The 22,078-nt window shown below is 41.0% G+C and overlaps 1 protein-coding gene across 1 annotated transcript in view; it reads right to left on the bottom strand.

Moving 5' to 3' along the window:
* Nucleotides 1-22,078, bottom strand: part of ryr2a (ryanodine receptor 2a (cardiac)) — a 133,524-nt gene that overhangs the window by 35,596 nt on the left and 75,850 nt on the right. The window contains exons 56-76 of the mRNA XM_063221827.1: nt 21,406-21,543; nt 20,765-20,842; nt 20,198-20,273; nt 18,918-19,041; nt 15,462-15,577; nt 14,971-15,035; nt 13,607-13,728; nt 12,329-12,378; nt 11,606-11,666; nt 6,773-7,011; nt 6,371-6,452; nt 6,095-6,225; nt 4,192-4,512; nt 3,600-3,840; nt 3,402-3,489; nt 2,826-2,918; nt 2,016-2,186; nt 1,505-1,564; nt 987-1,121; nt 648-760; nt 95-191 (exon numbers count right to left, since the gene is read on the bottom strand). Of these exons, the coding sequence (XP_063077897.1) occupies nt 95-191; nt 648-760; nt 987-1,121; nt 1,505-1,564; nt 2,016-2,186; nt 2,826-2,918; nt 3,402-3,489; nt 3,600-3,840; nt 4,192-4,512; nt 6,095-6,225; nt 6,371-6,452; nt 6,773-7,011; nt 11,606-11,666; nt 12,329-12,378; nt 13,607-13,728; nt 14,971-15,035; nt 15,462-15,577; nt 18,918-19,041; nt 20,198-20,273; nt 20,765-20,842; nt 21,406-21,543 (2,601 nt within the window). The remainder of the gene's footprint in view (nt 1-94; nt 192-647; nt 761-986; nt 1,122-1,504; nt 1,565-2,015; nt 2,187-2,825; nt 2,919-3,401; nt 3,490-3,599; nt 3,841-4,191; nt 4,513-6,094; nt 6,226-6,370; nt 6,453-6,772; nt 7,012-11,605; nt 11,667-12,328; nt 12,379-13,606; nt 13,729-14,970; nt 15,036-15,461; nt 15,578-18,917; nt 19,042-20,197; nt 20,274-20,764; nt 20,843-21,405; nt 21,544-22,078) is intronic.

Consider the following 22,078-nt stretch of genomic DNA (forward strand, 5'->3'; position numbering starts at 1 on the left):
ATTATAATATCTAATCACTAGGCAAATTTATTTATTCACTGTTATTAATATAATTACAAATACATGCATTTTATATATTAAAGGGACAACTTACTGCCAAGTCTTCAATGAGCTTATCCTCGAAATAGTGTTCCTCTGTTTCTATCCATGACCACAAGTAGCCCTGGAGGAAGAGATTGACTGCACGATGCCTGGAGAGAAGGTGGTGTGGTAGTTGTAATAAACAATCAATTATTAAATACTGTTATGAAATTAGTAATACGAAAAATTAAACAAAAAGACCCCATCTGTTAAAGGGACACTGTGCAGGAAATGGTCAAAAAAGGTACTGCAACTATGCTGCTCATTGAAACTGGACTGCCTATTGCCAAATTTGATCTTTACATGAAAGTTTACTAAGTAATAAACAAATCAGCTAAAAATGGCTATTTTTGGAAATTCAAAATGGCGGACCATGGAGAAGATCCCCCTTTTCATGTATGAAAAGTGCAATTTTTCCAGTCATAATGAATACTTAGAATTTGATGGTGGTGGTAAGTATTCATGCAAAAGGTAACATTAGTGAATGGACGGCATGAATTCTGGAAATAAACAACTAAAAATCTCACACAGTGTCCCTTTAAAGTCAAAGTCCAAGTGTCCAGTACCTGGGGAGGTTGTAAAGAGGAGCCATCCTAAAGCAGGCCACCACGGCCCGCTTCCTCTGTTTAGACAACAGCTTGTGCCACACAGCTTTCTTACTTCTCTGAGGATGTTCAACCTTTAAAAAAGTTCAAGTTTACAATGTCTGTTCATTTCACAAAATGCAACTGTATAATGCTGGAGATTTCAGTAGTTCGTAGCAAGGACTGGTGGAAAATTGGGCAGGAATGTTTAGTTCTAATGTTTCTAATGTTAATAATGTTGTAATGTAATGTTAATTGATTCTACTGACTTTCTCCTATTTTCAAAAATAAAAAATAGAGGAAAAAAAACAAAACCCATACCTGATCCAAGTGAAAAAGCACATGAGCAATTTCAAGCACTCTTTCCACAGTCTTCTCTGGATCTGAAGTGTCTTCAGTTCGATTTGGCATGTCCTTGTATAGCGCCATTTGCCAGCGGATTGCAGGATCCTCCAGCTGAACAGACAGAGGACACCAGTCAACAGCTTATTAAACGAATGTGCTTTTCATTGCTTAACACATGCTGTTTGCTCGCTGGAATTCATTTTATTGTGTGCATGCCTCAAATGACCGTTGCCACGGTCAACCATTTGACCCTTCAAAAAATATTACAATTACTTCTAATAAGGAAAATTTACATTCAATAAAGTCTCATCCCATTTTTCTAGGGTTTCAATACATGCGGACAACTACATGTTTTACTTTGACCATTTCTATGCTTGTGACAAAACTCCTTGTATCCTTAATTCCTTGTATTTGACCTGGCCAAAAGCTTTCCAACATGCACATCGGTGTGTTAATTGCCACCAACACAAATGAGACATGTCAAACGTCCTTACTTTCCCTTGGAGATGCAGATTGTGCCGTATGGTCTCTCGTACCTCCTGTTCTGTATCTTTCTGTAAGAGCATCAACAAGTCATACACCATATTAGGATTAGCTGGATGTGCATGATTGAAGCCTGAATGCTGATGAAGGACAAATAGCTCAGAGCTTGGGAAATAAAAAAACAAAATGGAAGCTAGTGTACAGATATAACATTGTATTTCTATTTGTATGAATATTTACAGCATTTCGTTTAGAAAAAAAAGAGTGCACAAATCAACAGCAGAATATTAAACTGTTACTGCTGTAGTAGCTTAAAATAACAACTCCCTTTAAATTCCTACCCACGCCACATCCATCCAAAAAGTTCAGTACACAGAAAATCTGATCATCAGGTACAGTAGGTGACCATCAGGACTTGGACATGTTTTAAGTGTTTTCTTTTGACAATTTATGATAATGTGATATATAAATAATTTTGATTGATTGATTGATTGATTGACAAATCTTGAAATGTCACTTTACCTGCGAGAAACGGCACTTGGCAAGACCAATCAGTTCTTGATCTCCTGGAGCACAGATGTTCAAACCCACAGGCAACAGTCTCTTGAGAGCTGCTACAATAAGAGAGGTCTGCATGGTGTATCGATCGCCTTTTTTCTTCATCTTTTTCCTCTCCTGGTCTGAGACTCCCCCCTTGGTTTACAGGACACAAACATACAACAATCAAACACTCCTATTGGTATGAAAATTCAAATTCAAACAGTGTTTACAGTCCATTGCGCAAGCATCACAATGGTTTTATTTTTGAAGTGACTGAAAAGTGAACATTATGCATGGTACAAAAGGATTGGTCTGAAGATACTAAATTGATCTTAGATGTGTCCATGGTATAGGAAAATGCAAGGAAAATGGCTATGTGCTCATATTAAAGGGTAAACTTTTAAGGAATACTAGAATTACTGTACATGTTTTATTGGACCACCTCTAAATTTATTGACAAAATAGGTAAAAACGTTCACAACAGAAAACCTGCACAATATCCTTGTCTACCCTTATTTTTTTCCACTTAAAATTGGTAATATTAATCATAGCTCTTATAAATTCAGTAAGTAATTTTATATTCTTGCTTGGATTTCACCATAAAAAGTAGAAAGCAACAGCACCAATATGTTTCCAGTTATCTCCAAAAATACATTGTCGCATAATAGCATTAGCCTGACTGTATTAGGGAGAGAAAATCATTCTTTGTGAGAAACATTCAAATGTGCTGGCTGTGGCTTTAACATCAAAATATTACCAACATTGGGTGGACCTAGTAACTCACACACTTACCTTTGCCATTTTGGATTTGGTATCCGTGATGAGGAAAGACATGTTGTTTATCTCATTCTGAACAACAAAGTTCTGCTCCTCCCTTTTGAAGTTCTGAAATTAGAAATTCAAGTGAGATAATTAGCCAAGGGTGTGTGGCACATTTTATAGTGCGTTACACTTACTACTACCAGTGGTGTAGTCTACGTAGAACGCGGGTATACGGAGTATACCCACTTCTAAATTTCAGGGATTTCAGTATACCCACTTAAAATTGATTGATCCATTGTTTTGAATAGTACAAATATATACAGTATACCCACTTCAAAAGATGCTCAAATATGCAGTATACCCACCATAAAAAAGTAGACTACACCACTGACTACTACTACTATCAAAATAGTCTTAAAGTACATTTGGGTTATTCGGGTACAGAGGGTACATTTGGGTTATTTGGGTTACAGTGCCTGGGGTACTTTTGGGTGCACACTTACGGTAAACCATGGAGAGACAACATTCATTGGTCAAAGAAAACACTTTAGTGGGTGCAAAAATGTGAATGCATGTTTCGTGAAAAATAGAAGGGATTGGAATTACATGAGATTTTGCCCAGAATATGAAGATCTCTGCCACCATACGGAATAACTGTTCTGCCTCTGGAGTAGGTTCTTTGAGCCATTTTGCCCTGAAGTAGATAAGAAAGAACACGGCTTTGATTAAAAAATTGTCAAATTCATCATTCATCAGTCGTCAAATTCATCATTCACTTTTTCTTTATGTGAAGGGAGAGGTTACCTGTTGTAATCCACAAATCGTATCAGGAGAGGATAAAAGGCATATAGGTCCCGTACGAGCACGGTGAACTCATCCAGGACGAGCAGCTCTGACTCTGACATCTCCCCCCGACCCTCTGCCTTAATGTTATCCTCGTCGTGCAGTACTATGGCAGCTTTCTTTTTCAATTTTTCCATCAAAGGCAAAAAGTGGGTCTTTAAAAGCCCAGGCTTGGCCTTGCTGATGATGGGTTGAGAGAAAACTGCAAATTGAAGCAAGCGGTTTTGAGTTAGTATGAAAAAAAAAGGTTTATTATAGTTTATATTACATTGCCGTTTAAAGTTGAATATAATAGTGATGTTCATTTCTTTGTTGTATAGGATAATACAAAGACATTTATGAGGTGTCCTAGTGGTGGCTCCAAGATAATTAAAAAAACACTTCATGACTCAGACATTAAAGGATTTCTTTATTTAGATGTTCTGTTACAGCAGTTGAGGACACCAACAGCAGGGCCTCTCATCGCCACACGTATTCCTCCTTCATTGGCTCTGGAAACAGGCTTTTTTTCACTGAAGTGATATTGGCACTCTTTACTTTCTAAATCGCTTACCTGCCAAGCGCTTCATCCAGTTTCCTTCATCAATCCCCAGGTTGTTATAGATGATTTTCAGGATGTTTCCCAGCAGTGTGTTCATATGGGTGGATCTGAGCGAGGTGCAGCAGCTCTCCCGTCTCTCAGGGTTGTTCTCGGGGCCGTACTCCCACCAGCGCGACATGTAGCTGCACAGCATCGGCAGCACCACCTCCATGACGTGGGGCATCTGGACGTAACTCATGCCCGACTCCGCCAGCTCTTTGATCTCCTCCAGGGATTTCTCCAAGGATGGAATGAGAGAACACACCTCCTCGACTTGAGCAGGCACCCCAAGACCTAAAACAAGACAGCAAGACAAAACAGAGAAAGACAGCAGAAACGTGACGATCTACGTACTGTAGGAAAGGAAGAAAGAAAGACAGGTTGTATGTAACCTGTGTAGATGTGCTTAAGTGTGCTGGCTTGTGTCAGACATGTTCAGAGTTCATTCTCAATAATGTTCCGAATTGGTTATAAAGAAAGTGTAGCTTCCCGATTATGATTGTTTTTTACATGTTCCATAAGGGTTCATATTGTGTCTGACACATTTGTGAAAGTGAAAGTGAAAGCGAAAGCCCATCCGGGAATCTCCCATTGTCATTGCGACACAGCCCACCACAGCACACAGTGCAAACTGCACACAACGAAATTGCATTCATGCCACACCTCTGCAAGGGGGCAGCCTCAAACGGCGTACCAATGGAGCAGTGTGACGGGACGGTACCATGCTCAGGGTCCCTCAGTCCTGGAGGAGGATGTACATGGGGGAGAGTACTGGCTAATTACTCCCCCCACCAACCTGGGCTGAGTTTCCCAAAAACGTAGTTAAAGTAGTGAACTGTAAAAGTAGTACTTAAGCCTAAGTAGGGGCCGCCTAGGCAATATATTAGAAATAGGTCTCACATCATCACAAAAAGTTTATACATACACTAATTTACCTCGCACATGCAATTGGCGCAACCATTTATTTGCATGTGCGAGAAAAAAATATTGTATGTAGACCTATAAAATGATTGTATGCATAAACTTTAAGTGATGCGGTATATTTCCTAGGCGGCCCCTCATACTTAAGTACTACTTAGGCTTAAGTACTACTCTACTACGGGTTTTTGGGAAACGTAACCCAGGTGGTTTGGGAGTTGAACCGGCAACCTTTGGGATACAAGTCTAACGCCCTACCTGCTTACCCATGACTGCCTAATGTGTGCGGGTTGGGAAAGGTTCTAAAACAAATGTCCTCCTTTTCAGTTGTTAGCGTTACTTGCAGTCGTACTGTCTGATCATATTAAACACAAAGCCTTGACCCTCACCTACAAAAACTACCTCAAGCTGTATAAGCGTACCACAGTGGGGCTGGGGTACAGTAGATATCACATCACCTCTAACTATTGTTCATTGTTCTGAGGAGCATTTCTAAAAGTGGAATTTCTATGAAATAGAGATGCTCAGAATATCTACACCTAGTCCTTTTCAAATATTCTTGATTGCGGGAAGATAACTGTTATTCAACAAAACTAAAGTGAAAACACTTTTTAAAAACTTGACGACTTTGTATTTAACCAGATTACACCACACTCTCGATTAAAAGGTGCCAAACATAAACAAAAACTGTAATAAATAAAAGAAAAATGTCTGCACACTTAAATCCTGGTTATGTTCTTTTAATTTGAGTTCTTTTAATTTGCCACGCTTTCGGTCTGCTGACCTTCAGTCAACCGAAAGCTTGGCAAATTAAAAGAACACAACCAGGATTTAAGTGTGCAGAATTTTTTCTTTCAATTATCACACTTGACGACTTTGAAAATAAATAAATGTCATTCATATTCTGACTACATTACTATATACAAAAATACAACAACACATAGCAATGACACCGTACTTGTTATCTCCTGAGAGGGTTTGATGTTGTAAATGGAGTGGCTGTTGAATTTGTTGAGCTGAGGTTCAAGAAACGCCACAGGAAAAGCTCCTGAAAAAGCTGCCAAGCATTCCCCTATGGCCGGCCTTTGCCTAGAGAGGAGAGAAAACACTTCTTACCCATCAAATGATAATATTACATAGCCTTCAATAGCCATGCTTCATTATTACAAACTGAAAACTTTTCACTCTGGAAGGTAAGCTAAGGTGACTTAAAACTACATTTTTTACAACATACCTTTCAACATATATACTTTTGCTGGTGCCCAGCGAGTACAAGGAGTTAAGTAGCTTATAGCATGACACCTGGATCTCATCAACTGGAAACACAAACAAACAAAGAAACAAGATAATCAAGATCAAATTATAGGACGATTTGAGGGAAATTCATTTAGAAGAAACACGCTGCATTCATGCGCTTTGGTAATTATGGTAAATACCACACATGAGCGCCCCCCTTGTGGTATTTTCAATTGGACAACTTGTTGAAATTTTGTATATACAATTTTTTGAGACTGGATAATACCTACTTCTCAGAGCAAGTGAAAGGCACAACAACAGTCTCTGGCAGTCAAATCATGACCAAGAAGGAAACGTTAAATGACAAGAGGGGAAAAAAGGAAGGCATGGCGATACTTACGTATGAGGTCCTCCCCAAAGGAGTTCTGTGTGATGTGCTCAAAGAGGGAGGAGAGGACGGGGAGCAGGGCCACTGTTGTGTAGTTGATGATCTGGGTCACCCCCTTGGGCTGGCTTTTGGTGTGGGTGAACTGGCCCTGCTGGAGGTTGTCAATGGTCTTCTCCAGGTCCTCAGCAGCATTGTCGAAGAAGGACCGTAGCGCTGCCTTCACCGAGTCCAAACCTGTCTTCATCACAGTCCTCAAAAATAGACATAGAACAGATGGAGTTGAGCAGGTGGAGAGAACTACTTTGGCACACAGATTGACAACACCTTTTATGAATTAATAACACCAAATACCCTTTAAACCATGTGTGACAGTACTGGATGCATTTCTTGAAACCATAATCGCTTACTACGTTAGCTACTTTGTTGGTTGCAATGCAATTTTCCATTGTCAACAACCCAGCTTGCTAACTGGCTAGCAAATACGATTTTGAGAAATGTATTGGTTTTTAAATGTAGATAAATGATGAGAGACGAGTCATGTGGAGATTTTAGTTGACGAGAAGCCTTTAGTTAAAAACACATCTGCACTGTACAAAGACCAACGTAAGAAGAAACGGTTAACTTAATTGACATTCCAATATTCAAACTCAAACTGAAGATTCTGATGACGCACATGACTTCATGCCTGTAAAACATAAAATGCACAAAAACCATTTCACACAGCCATTCTACTAAAAGTGTACATTTCCAACACTCCTTCTCACTTGCAGGTAGAATGTTCAGCTAGACCTAGTCTAGACTAATGGTTTCAGTCCAGCCATGTCCCTCAGCTTTGTGAACTTTGCTTGAGTCAGGCCTTTGGTCAGCATGTCGGCAATCATGTCATCAGTTCCGCAGTATTTCAGATCCACGGCACCACTCGCAACTTGTTCACGAATGAAATGATGCTTGATGTCGATGTGCTTCGCACGCCCATGGAATTGTGGATTCTTCGTCATACAGATAGCTGATTGGTTATCCTCATAGATCACTGTTGCCCCTTTAGGACAGTTTTTCAGATCTGACAGCAACTGTCGCATCCAGACAGCTTCCTGAGCAGCACTGGCTAGTGCCATGTACTCAGCCTCTGCTGTAGACAGAGCAACACATGCCTGTTTCTTACTCTTCCAGCTTACTGCTGCGCCACTCATCTTGAACATATAACCTGACACAGACTTTCGATCATCTAGGTCTCCAGCCCAATCCGCATCAGAGTAGCCAACGCACTCCTTCTCTGTGCTGTTCTTGCTGTAGAGTAGACCTAGTGTCTGTGTTCCATTCAGGTATCTCAGGATTCTTTTCACTGCTGTCCAGTGCTGCTTGGTCGGGTCAGAACAGAATCTGGCTACATTGCTCACAGCAAACGCTATGTCAGGTCTTGTTCTTGTTGACAGGTAGAGCAGGCTACCCACAGCACTCTGGTAGAGTGTTTGCTCCACTCTCTCTGAATCCTCTGTAGCTTTGACAAGCTTTGCACTTATGTCAGTTGGGGTAGTGACACTTTTAGCATTCTCCATTCCGAATTTCTCCAGAATATTCTTGGTGTACAGGGTCTGACCCATCCAGATGCCTCCATTTGGATTTTGCACGATCTTCACTCCTAGAAAGTGCTTGAGGTCTCCCATGTCTTTCACGTCGAAGTACGTTGTCAGCTCCTTCTTCACCTCACGAATGCGTTTGTCACTTTGTCCTCCTAAGATTAGATCGTCGACATACACTGCAACTAGAAACATCTCGCCCTGAGCTGCTGTGTATATGCAGGGGTCACTCTTTGTTTGCATGAATCCCATCTTCCTGAGTTTCTCATCCAGAACAATGTTCCAGCACCTAGGAGACTGCTTCAAGCCATACAGGCTGCGCTTGAGTCTGCAAACAAGGTTTTCCTTCCCTTTCACGACGAATCCTTCAGGCTGTTTCATGTACACCTCTTCTTTCAGTTCACCATTCAAGAAGGCTGTTTTGACATCCATTTGATGCAGCTTCAGCCCATGTTGAGCAGCAAGTGCAGCAACTGTGCGGACAGACTCAAACCTGACGACAGGACTGAATGTCTCATCATAGTCAGATCCAAATCTCTGTGAATAGCCTTGAGCCACCAGGCGAGCTTTGTGTCTTTCAATTTCTCCATCAGCGTCAACCTTGACCTTGAAGACCCACTTGCTCCCCACGGCTTTCTTGCTCTTTGGGAGTTCCACGAGGTCCCACACTTCATTTGCATATAGAGACTCCATCTCTTTTTGCATTGCCTCTTTCCACTTTGCTTTTTCAGGACTGGTAAGTGCATCACGCACTGTTTCAGGCTCACACAGGTCACTTTCAGCGACGGTCGCCCACTCTCCATAGCGATCTGGCGGTTGTCGAGTTCTGACTGGCCTTTGAGTCTCAGCCTCTGGCTCTTCTGTTTCAGTGACGACTGGTTCTTCACTGTTCAGGCCGTCAAACTCCACCAAACTGTGGTCATGGTGATCTTCGGATGTCTCAACACCACAGACTGATTCGTTTCAGCCCAGAACTTCTGTCGCAGCTTTGCATCAGCCAGCATTGACCTCACTGTCTCAACAAGTGTTCTGTTCATCCTCTCTGCAACCCCATTTTGTTCAGGAGTCTTGGGCACTGTGAGTTCGTGTCGAACTCCTTCTGTCTTCAGGAACGCGTCAAACTCCTTTGACGTGTACTCTCCTCCATTGTCAGTGCGGAGAACTTTCAGCTTTCTCCCACTGTATGTTTCAACTTCTGCCTTCCACTGAACAAACTTGTTGAACACTTCGTCTTTGTGTTTCAGGACATACATCCACACGTAATGACTGTAGTCATCGATGAACGTCAGAAAATATTCTGCTCCACTCAGTGACTTTTCATTTATTTTTCCACACACATCACTGTGCACTAAGCCAAGTGGTTCAGTAGCTCTTTTTCTGCCATCAGATGGGAATGGGGCACGATGGTGTTTCCCTTCAACACATGACTCGCAAAAGTCAGTGTCCTGTAGGACATCGTAGTCCAGTCCATCCACTAGTTGCTCTTTTCGCTAGCCTCTTCAGATTTTGCACTCCAAGGTGACCGAAGCGCCCGGTGCCATGTGGTTCCCTTCGTCTCCTTGTGCGCGCTCTCTGTTGCAGCTGAATGAGCCTCTTTTTGGTTCTTGGGCAGTGAACATAGTACAAGCTATCCACTTTCTTTGCAATTGCAATTGGCTTTCCATTAGCATCCATTAGGCTACATTCATTAGCACTGAACTTCACAGTCTTTCCAGACTGAGTTGCCATGGACACACTGAGCAGGTTGTAGGACAGGCGTGGTACATACAGCACATTACTCAGCTTGCATTTTTGAATTTTGTCATCAGCAAGTATCATGTTGAGCATGACAGAGCCACTTCCTGTAGCCTCAACTGAATATCCATCACCAAGAGTAACTTCTTGAATTGGCTGTGAGCTTTCAAATTCAATAAACATCTTCCTGTTATTGCACATATGACAGGTAGCTCCAGAGTCCACAATCCAGCTATTCATTTTTTCTCCAGATTTCACTGATAATGCCTGACTCACTACTAGACCTACACACTCATTGTCATTTTTCTTTGTTTCACTTCAGCCTTGTTTGATTTTTGCTTTGATCCTTTTTGGCTTTGCTTTTCATCATTTTGCTCACTCCTAAGCAAGTTTCTGCAATTTCGTTTGATGTGGCCCAAACTTTCCACAGTGGTGACATTTGGGACCTTTCCCTTTAAAATTTCTGTTTACTGGTCATTGCTTTCGCGTCACCGTTTGCATCTGCATCACGTTGCTTCATTTTACGCTCCTCATGCAGTAAGCGCTCAGTCACCGTTTCCATTTTCGGCACATCAACACTTGCTTCTAATGCTGTCACAATCATGTTGAATGACTCTGGCAGACTCGCGAGTAGGTAAACTACGCGGTCATCTTCATCAATCGGATCTCCAATTATTGACAGCGCATCAAACGTTTCAATCATTTGCTTAATATGATCTTGAACAGACTCACCATCTTTCAGGGTTAAACCGTGAAGTTTGCGCCTCAGCGACAGCCTGTTTGCCCAAGTTCTTGCTTGGAACTGATCTGCGAGCTTGCGCCAGACAGTGGCAGGGTCCCGCGGGTCTCCGAGTAGGTAAAGCAGCGATGGTTCAATTGACAACACAATCGTAGCCAACGCGCGGTCCCGCTTCGCCACAAACTTCGGATATTCCTCCTTTTCCGTTCGTAGAGGAGTTGCCACTTCACCTTTCACTATTCCCCAAAGTCCATCTCTCACCAACGCCATCTGACATTGCACTTTCCATGTTGGATAGTTAGAGCCGTTCAGCGGAACAATTGAAACCTTCAAACCTTCCGACATCATTCTTCTCTCTTCTCTCGAAGTATTTCCAAAGAACTATCACGGCTTCTTTTCAGCATGTCCTGGGCCCATAACCTATTGGGTTTTAAATGTAGATAAATGATGAGAGACGAGTCATGTGGAGATTTTAGTTGACGAGAAGCCTTTAGGCCTAGTTAAAAACACATCTGCACTGTACAAAGACCAACGTAAGAAGAAACGGTTAACTTAATTGACATTCCAATATTCAAACTCAAACTGAAGATTCTGATGACGCACATGACGTCATGCCTGTAAAACATAAAATGCACAAAAACCATTTCACACAGCCATTCTACTAAAAGTGTACATTTCCAACAAAATGTACCCCAGTTTGAGAGGTATTCGTACTCATGCTGTCCAGCTCGTCTGAACAAAGTATGATAGTACATAAACACTACAGATTCTTACAAAAGTGAAAAGGGGACTTACCTGGCATCAAGTGTTTGTCCTAATATGTGTAGACAGTTCACAATTGAAGTGGCATCATTTCCTAAAAGAGAAAAGGAAGTGGTTGTCCATCAGTTACAATTGTCATTCCAAACTATGTAAACTGATTTCATTATACGTATTATGCTCATAATACAGTCTGCAGTATATCACCACTTCCATGTGCCTCTCTAAACCTTTATGTACAGAGATGCTTGATACTCCCCATCTTTTTGTCAAGAGAAAGCCACACATTTTCAAAAATTAGAACGTCAAACTCTACCTGAAGTAAGTAAAAAGTATCGTGAAAGTATCTTTAACCACAGTGATGACAGTATTTATTTCAGTTGCATACTGTGTGTTGGAGATTTCCACAAGGGATCACCTGCGCCTAGCAAACCTCTGGGTCCATAATTTAAAAAAAAAAAAAAAAGATTTTACAATGTTGTCTAAATAAATCACAATATAATTCCATCAACTATATCACTCCTTCTGCTACATCAGAATCTCACCACCACTTCTTGTTTCTATATTCACTAAAAAAGTTGGTCAACTAATATGGTTTCACATTTACAGAATACTCACACATACTCGCACAGATTTAAGTAGCAATACAGCAACATCCATGAAAAAGAAAGCTGGCAAAATCATAGCCTAATTCTTTGTTTTACCTTGGACCAGGCAAAAGGCAAGACAATATTGTGCAAGCTTCCACACTATCCTTACCAAAAAGTGATATCCTATGTCTGACAAGAACTCCGAGTTTGCAGAAGAGGCTGAGCAAGAGAGGGTTTGCAATGAGAGAAAAGAGAAAAGGAGAAAAAACACATTTCTAATAGTGCAAGAAAGTTGTATAGAAAGACTGTATAGGAATATAAAAAGAAACCTATAATGATGGAAACACTAGAAAAAAGTAGATAAAACTGAAGTTGGTCAGACCACTACAGATATAATCACTTGGGCAACACAGAGTAACTGAGTAACATGTTTGTACTATGTTAAAAAAAATGTAAATTTCAATTATATATTATATTAAAAAAAAAAAAACTTGGGATCAATCAATCAAAAAATATTTATATAGCACATGATCACATTAGTGATAATAAGTGATAAGCCATTCAGTGATGCTGTACACCTCTCAAGAGCAAGGAGACACATCTTATGTTAGTGGTCTTTACGACTTTGTATCCTTCGTATCCATTAACTGGACATCAGAACTTGGGTTTAATCCTCTCCTTCCAACAACTGTATGCCATTTTCCATAATGAGAAAGATTACAGGCAATCTGGAATACTGTACTGAGGTTCTGGAATACTGCAATGGAGTTTTTGGGTTATTTGGTGGTTGTTGGGTGATGACATCATCAGGGAGCTTACAAATGTCAGCCACAATCTCTCTTCGGCATGTGCAGAATCCTGCCGTCATGCTCCTACTGCACCTAGTGCTGGCAACACATCTGCTGGCTCTAAGTACAGTAAGTCCTGAATCTCAAACTTTACTTTAGTTACTGTACATTATTATTTCAGGACAGTGCACATTGATGAACACATACACAGTACATGTACGTAAATGTGACAGATTGTAGCCCAGGTACTGATCTCTAACTGTAGTCCAATAGGCAGGTTAGACAAGTCCTTTTAACAAACTCCCCTTTCCCCATAGTAAATAACCCAAACTAGGGATGACTCCTGAAACAATGCCGAATTTCCCCATATGTGATGCCCTGGGTAAGACTAGTGCCATGCTGGCCAGCAATTACACCAACATTCCTACCTCCTCATTCTGCACACGAGGGGGGCACAACGTTAGTTAGCTATCAAAATCGCTGGCTTTTCCCAATTTGTTTGCCTTCAATCAAAAATGAACATTCACTAACTCAAACATTTACAACAAATTAAAAAATGATTACTGTATTAGCAATTGTGATGAACAGTTTACCATGTCAAACAACCCCATTAACTAACTGCCCAGCCAAAGGTTGTCCATCTAGTGTAGAAGTCTTACCTGGTTACCATTTCCTTCTCTTTGTTAGAAGCATGGCCACCACTGCTTAGAGGTCGCAAAGCAGTGGAAAGGAAGTACATGTGATGGTTTTTGAAATACTGATCCACTAGGGGCAAGGCCACCTGAGACACATGATGTACAAATATCTTTCAAAACAAGTATTACTGCTTTGCTTACAGTTAAAGTGTGCATGCTCAAGTAGGGGGGAGCCAGGTCGATCGGAAAATGAGAGACGAACAAATTGAGAAAAAAAAGATTTCCGCGCACATTCAGCATGCAGGACTGATCATCCTACGGAAAGCTTGTGTCTACGCCATATCTATCAAACATTATTTACATTTTTGTTAGTAACATGTTCCGATTCTACACAGTCTCATTCTGATGTGTCCATTTCTGACGCCATTTGGCCAGACAGCAGTTTTTGGCACTAAAGTTATGCCCTTGCCATCAAAAAGACTTCCGCACAATGGTTCCGGCAAAGTGCGGCACACTGCTCTGCCAATGTTTGATTCCATGGTTCTCAATACAACCCCGCACACCGGCGCAAATGTCTGTGGATGACCGGACATCTGCACTGGTGCTCTGCACTTTGGAGGAACTGGTGTGCAGAGGGCCTAAAAGGCACCCTCTTGCAGAAGAATAACTTCATTGACAGTTAGGGTTAGGGAAAGGTATAGGTCTAGGTGACTGTGTCAACATATGATGCGACGGGTATGCCCTCTGCATCAGAAATTGCAGCCTGTTCAAGTGGCATCACAAATCGACGCCAGGGGTTTGAGACGAGGGTGTCTGATTGGAATTTCATGCAAAAATAAACCTGCATTATGTTTGAGTTTTGAGCTGACATGTAAATTCATTTGTAGTAACAGTAGTCAGCTTGGCTAAAAGAATGAAAGGTGAGCTTAATTGATGAGGGCATCTCGATATTGACTAAGGGTAGAAAAAGAATAAAAATCGACCCATTTTATACAAGTGTTCTGTTGAGTGTGTCCACAATAAAGCTATAGGATGCTGCATACAAGATGCTGTTTCCTTTGTCTGGCATTCATGTTTCACAGAACCTGACTGGCCAAGAATGTCATCTTAACCATAAAACATCTGAAATTACATTGGCATCTAGGAGACTAGATATGTGACTTGTTGTCAAATTATAGAACTACTGTATCTGTATATGTTGCACAGTCTTATAAACACGTTAAAGTAAAAAGTGTGCCAATCGAACCGGTTCTCCCATACTGCATGTATGCTCATGATTCTTGGAAAATAATGGAAAGGTTAAAGGAGCATAAAACTGTCCATGCAGCATGCAGACTTTAACAAAGCCAAGCAAAAGAAATGTCAGAAAAGGATAAAAAATATACAACCTTTCCAAAAAACTTCATTTGCTGTCCATGACACCCCTTTTCTCCCTTTTGCACATCAATGACATCTTGCAAAATGAAAATGAAAATATAATCAGAACCAAGTGTACACCTAGTAATATGAATATGCTAATAAAATTCAATACAATGCCAATGTAGGCATGTTAAATCGAATTATGCATTGTTTAAATAATGCTACAAATGCTACACATACAAATGCTATAGAAGGGGTGGAAAACGTATTACATGTATTAATGCACAAGTGTAGCCTCTCACTGCAGATGGGCAGCCCATTGATGGGCCAATTCACTCTTTGCTGGAAACACTAAATTACATCGTAACAACATTGCTAAGTCAATGCAAGGAGTCTTAGGTAACCAATTAGGCCTTGGTCAATACCATTTTGGTGACAATAAGTTTATAACAGAGCAGAGGCTAAGAGTTAAGGGGTTAAGATGTGATGGAACTGTGAAAATGGTGAGATTTCCCCTCACCAAGTTCTAACAGATGCTCATGGGCCTGGTCCACATAGTTGATGAGCTGAAGCAGAAATGTGAATGCAAACCGCTTCTCTATTGAGGGAGTGTCCAGTTCCTGATCCTTCTTTAACCTTTAAAAAGTTTAACAAAAACATGCATTAACATGGTTATGCTCAGATATTCTCATTTATAAGCATTTTTAAATAGGTAAACGTATAAGGGACAAACTCTGAATTTCCCAATGTATTGTATTATCCTGCTTAAATACTCGCTTGTAAGTGGCTTTGGATAAAAACATCTGTTACATGCAATATAATCCTTGTATCCATGATGTGACGTACAGTACTGTATGTATAAAACAGGTTTTAACAAGCTACTGTGGCTTTTGAGACCAAATGAAATTCATTAGCTTTCTGTTGAATTTACCAAGGAGCCTCATTATGAACTGCAAGCACTTGGTACTGATGGGCTGCCATTCAAAAGATTCTACATGTGTCGGCTCACAGATTGGGGCGATCTCAAAATGCATTGCGGGTCCATGTGTTCCATCAGCGCTGTTGCCTTTGCCAAAAACGTTGATGTTGATTAAATGTTTTAACTTCTCAGGCAGTGATGGGTCTGTAGCAACCCAATGTAAGTAGGCTGCCGGATGTGAGTGCCCGGATATCCGCCCGAGTATTTACGTCTATTTTACCTCAGCTACTCGATTTCGGTCGTGTATTTACGACAGTTTAACCTCAGCTACTTGATTTCGGTCCGATTTGAGTCTGACTGAAGATGGAAGGGACATAGGTGCCGTGCGTAAAGAGCCCACAGCACATCGCCGTTTCGGCGACACCAGTTCCTAACATAAAAATAATAATAATAATAATAATAAATAATAATAACAATAATAATAATAATAATAATAATAATAATAATAATAATAATAATAATATGAAATTATAACTAAAAACCGAATTGATTTGGGTGTGAAAATTAAACCGGGCACTCAAAGGGAATCCATCAAAAGATAACGGCGTTACTTTCTCGTCGGCATTATTTTGTTTTTATTATCCAGGAGGAATGAGCTGAAAACTGCAGCAGTCACCTTGCACAGTTCTAGCTGCTCTGAAGCACGTGCGTGTCTAAGCAAATCATCCTGCCCATTCGCAATGTTAAATGAAAAGTTCTGCACAAGACTATAGCCTAAAATAGATGCGCTGTCACAGACACTGGAATAGCCCGTTTCGGAAGGCATTAAAGTCACGAGTTTACCCAGTCGGGAAGTTTCTGAGTTTTACTCCTTACATTAGTGAAACATAACATCAGGATATCCTACAAGTTAAAATAATATCTGGGCATAGCCTTCTCTCTGAGTTAGAAAACAGCAGCTATGCCGCATATTGTGTAGTTATTATTTGGTGGTGCAAAAACAACACGCGAAACCATGCCGCATATTGTGCCATTATTATTGGTGATGCCGAAACAACAAAGCCAGATTGGTGACTAGAGCCTGCCTACATTTAGACATAGCCTACTAATTTGATTGTGCCATGTAGTCCTACATTTAAAAGTGTCAGTGCAGAATTAAACTGGCTGGGCGCTGAATATAAATATTGGAGCCATTCTCCCTCCATGTCTAGATACAGTCAGAGGGGCGCGCGCACGCTCTTATTTCTGTATTATATGAAAATATCCTAAAACGGTCACAACATCAGAGGACCTTCGTGGTGGAGGATACTTGCGGCGGGGGCCGATACCGAGTTGTTACGGGACATTCTTAATATTATTGAAGGGACAGACCATGCTCGATACTTTACCCGGTCTAAATGTAGCACTCGAAAAGTTATGCCACACATTGTGCAGAATATTTGGTGATGCCAACAACACGTGAACTAGGCACATTGGAGACTACAGCCTATAATTTAGACATAGCCTATTCATTTGATTGTGCTACGTAAACTTAAAAGTGTCAGTACAGAATCAAACGGGACGCTGAAACATTGGAGCCAGTAACTTCGTGTCCGGTGGATATTGTGCAGATGTGTGCGCGCGCGCACAACTAATTTCTCTCCCATCTCTTTGCGCATCAAGCCTCCGATCTCCAAAAAGACTCGGGCACTCAGGATAACTGTTTACACGAGCTGTTTAAATAATGTGATGCACGTTCTTCATGACATGGCATGGTTTGGCCACCCTAAATTCAACATGACTGCATTCGCACATATCGTTTAAACATCCATGATGGAATTGTCACTCTTAATGTGCAAGTATTGGATATGAAAAAAATATCCTAAAACGGTCACAACACCAGAGGACCCGTGGTGGTGTGGTGGATATTTGCGGCGGGGGCCGAGGCCGCGTTGTTACGGTAGGCTACAATCATATTATAAGGGACAGTCAGGCGACACAGCGCGACTCACATAGGGTAGCTGTGGTACCGCAAAGCATTCCTGATGGTGGAAATGAATGCAAATGCATGCAAATACTCGGGCGGATATCCGGGCACTCACATCCGGCAGCCAACTTACATTGGGTTGCTACAGGGTCAGCCAATTAGAGTGTGTATATGCATAACCCTCCCATATGTCAGACACGCCTTCCATCATCCATCCAGCAGGATGTGGCCAGCCTGAAGCAGCACTCTGGGTTTGAGTGTAAAGTTTGAGCAGGGTTTATATTACACTTTATCACCCAGTGAGCAGACGGAACGTCTTCTGATTGGCTGAGCAAGTGTCCTTTATTCCCCAGTAGCAGGACACCTATGATGTCATGCGGGCGTCCAAGTTGCTTCTTTTTTTAACTTTCTGGCAAAGTGCCGTTACTAGTTCTATCGCATCTGGTTGTCTAGTCAAGACCGCGTCGTTAGTTCTACCGCATCTGGTTGTCTAGTCAAGACCCCGTTACTAATTCTATCGCATCTGGTTGTCAAGTCAAAAACCCAGTCTGCAATTCTATCGCATTTGGTTGTCAAGTCACCCCAACATTCTGCACGCGTCCTTACATGCCTCCGATAGAGGCGTGTCTCACTAGATTAGGAAGTGGTGCCCATAGCAACGTAACAAGCGCAGTGGTGAATCTACTTTCTCACGAAGCCTTAGATCAACATATTAATAAATTAATACTATTAATGCTGGTAACCGGGTGATAAGCGGAATAGCGGCCTTCGAGGTGTCCCGATATCAAGGTAAAATGGACTTGGCGAAGTGAACAGCCCTTTGGCTGCGCCGTCGGGCTGTTTAGAACGCTCCGCCTCGTCCATTATTTCCCTTGATATCGGGACACCTCGTCGGCCGCTATTCCATACATATTGTACACCCTATGATCGGCATACTCATATGATATGGGCATCAGTTTCTATTGAACTGAGATGACAGAGAGGATTTTAGCACCTATATGGTTAGAAAATAAACATAAACATAAAAAAACATTTTTTTTAGTCAGGTACAGTACACACAGGAGAAATACTTTTGTCCTTTTTAAACTCACCTTGACACAGAATAGCCATTTATCTGGAAAAACTTGAGGACGTCTTGGGCTTTCTCCCGGTCTCTGGACTTCTCTTTGGCAGTTAGCGTGTCGTACGGCACCAGCAAAGGATGGCTACCTCCACCTATCAGAAAACAAGCACTTGAGGGGTCATGGCACAATGTAGACACACAAGCAGTCATTTGTATCTGTTATTTGTATCTGTTATGCTCATTTTACTCATCTTAGATACCTCTTTCCATCTTACTTTACACCTTACACAAAATGTACCACGAAGGTCAGAATTTTTGGAAGTGGGAAAGTAGGCAACCTCTGCTGGTCGACACCTTCAGATAACTTAAGAGGGGAGACAACTCATCCCCTAATATGGTGCAGTATTACCAACTGTAGGGTGAAATCTAAGGAGGGAAGGGGCCCATAAGGTGTACTTTTTATATTGCAATAAAACTACTTCTTTAAAGGGATACGCCACCTCCAGGCTAAATTTAGTGTCTCCCCGCATTCCCAAGACTTAAATAAGTGTGTGAAAGCGTTTTCCTGGCGATCCAGCCATTGTCCAAATCTGTCAGCATTGAACACTGCTTGAATTCAAGTAGTTCCATGCAACATTGCAGCGCCAAGCGAAAGATTTCGGCCAAAGTGAATAAATTCACTTGAGTCATTCCCCCCCCCCCCCCCCCAATTAGCCTGTCCCAAGCCCCTCCCATCGAACGTGACGTCATGCTACCTCGGACAACTTCGGCTTCTCGGTCAAGATGCGGCTGCTGCTGTAGGAAACCTAATATTCAATATGGGGACACAAATAGCCTAAAGTTGGTATTGCTTTTGTCAACCACATCAGGACAAAATATTTTAGTCAACAATTCTTTAACATTAATTTGGCCTGGGGGTGGAGTATCCCTTTAATAATATTCCTAATACCAATTTTAATTAATTAAGGTGACAATGAATTATCTGCTTCACAAAGGTATGCTTTTCGAGATTTTTGTAGATCATTGGTATTAGTTGGTATTAGTGGCAGTCAAAAATGCATTTAGGCCGTACATAATACTTGTATATACAGTATACCATTACCTACACTATCAATGTGTGAAATCATAATTCATTAAGAAACATAGCCATAAAAATCAAGGCTTTTTTGTTTAATCTTTCTTAGTTTACGGATATCTGAAGGCTGATCTATATTTTAATAATCTAACAATATACCATGACAAATGTAAAATGAATAGTATGACTTTTGAAGAAGTCAATAACAAAAATCAAAGTGGATTTGATACTACCTTTGGCTTCAAGCTCAGATTTCTTATTCTTTGCCCATGTGTTATGATAATTCTCTGCGAGTAGTTCAGCCAAGGACTGAAAAAAGAAAATATACCATGAAATGTGTAATCTGTACATACCATATAATTTGTAGAACTACAAATAAATATACAGTAATGGGTAGCACATATGATGCTAACTGTAACAAGTGAACACATGCAGATGTGTGCAACTCACTGACTACTCACTGCTGTGTAAAGTACATATTTTAGCCCCAGTATGCACACATTCCAGTTCAGTTCGGTTGAGTCCCACAGTGCACTTTCATTTAATTCCGAATTGTGAGGTGTTTACATGATGTTTTCATCACGGAATTAAGTTTTATTTGGGATTAAATGTCCCATGTAACCGAGGCAATTGAAAAGTTGCCTACCATAGTACTACACTACTGTACTATGACACAACACTGGGCCTTTAGTAAAGCACTACGACTTGGTCATCGCCATTCGGGGAACAGCAGATTTATAATGCTGTGTCTTAACGTTAATGGTGGAGCAATGTGCTGCTACTTCCAGGGGTTCACTCACATGCAAGTCTCTGGAAAGTGTGACGTTGCTCATGTCGATCGGTCGAGGACTAAACCCCTGGGCACCCTCCATGGAATGCTTCATGTAAAAAGAAAAAAAAATGGATAAACTGCTTTATTTGAGACAACAGGATAGTGACAGAGGGACAGGAAACGAGTGGGGAGAGAGAGACGGGAAAGGACTGGCAAATGACCCGGGCCGGAATCGAACCCGGGTCGCCAGCGTAGTAAGCTAGCGCCCCACCGTTAGGCCATGGTAGGGCCAAAAAATGGATACACTAATGTGATTCCATTAACAAGCTTCTTTACAAACCTACAATTATAAACTGTAAAAGGCTTTAAGATATGGCTTGTCTTTATACTACAGACAGTGAAGTTGCCAATTTAGCTCAAAAGGATTCACTAACCGTTTTTTTTCAGAGATGTTTTTGAGAAACGTCAATACAGATCAAACAAAATGTTGTTGTTTACATGTTACATCTTAGAGCAAGGATCAACACCCTTGTTAACAATTCTGTTACTTTTAAACTCTGTCAATATATTTTTTTAAATACATTTTTCAGCATTCTGGTAAAATATTCTATAGAGAACTGAACAAATAGAACAATTGCATTAATTCAAAAAGGACTTGTTTTTGATTACCTGACTTGACAATGAAATCCGGCGTGTGCGGTTGTGAAGCGTGGATGTGTCACCCTCTCTGCTCCTCTCGATGATCCACCCCCATGACAAGATGGTCTTTAAAGACTCCTTTATGGGCAATCGATATGTCTCTTTGTCCTGATAGAGAGGCGCAAACGTATGCAAGTTACATTGTGGTAAACGACATGTTTCCAGGTACTGTGTGAGGATTTAAAAGAAAATGCACCACGTAGCATGACATGGTAATCTTGATTACTCTTGATTATTCTATAATTTGAGTAACATTTTAAGTCCATGGGCTTTATTTGTCAATTCCATTAACTATTAACTGCAACCAATGATGTTTTGAACATCAGCACACATTTATCTTTCATATAATACAAAAACTCAAGAAGCAAGAATGAATATCATATTAGCATGTAAAAACTTGTTTTGACGAGGATGTTGATTCACAGTAATTATCACAATATGAAAAATTGAAAAAGACTATTGTGCTTTTCCATTATGCATTAAATTGGCCATTTTGTGTGCCTCCCCAGGTCACACACTGAAACCCTCTCCATAAATCAGTAATGGTTTGGTCCTAAGTCCTAAGAGGTCATTACCTCTTTGGGTGGTAATGTGAAGACCGTTTGGTACGTTTTGAGTTCACCTCTACCGTAATTGAAACCAT

This window comes from Engraulis encrasicolus, chromosome 17, assembly GCF_034702125.1.
Source record: "Engraulis encrasicolus isolate BLACKSEA-1 chromosome 17, IST_EnEncr_1.0, whole genome shotgun sequence".
Lineage (NCBI taxonomy): Eukaryota > Metazoa > Chordata > Actinopteri > Clupeiformes > Engraulidae > Engraulis > Engraulis encrasicolus.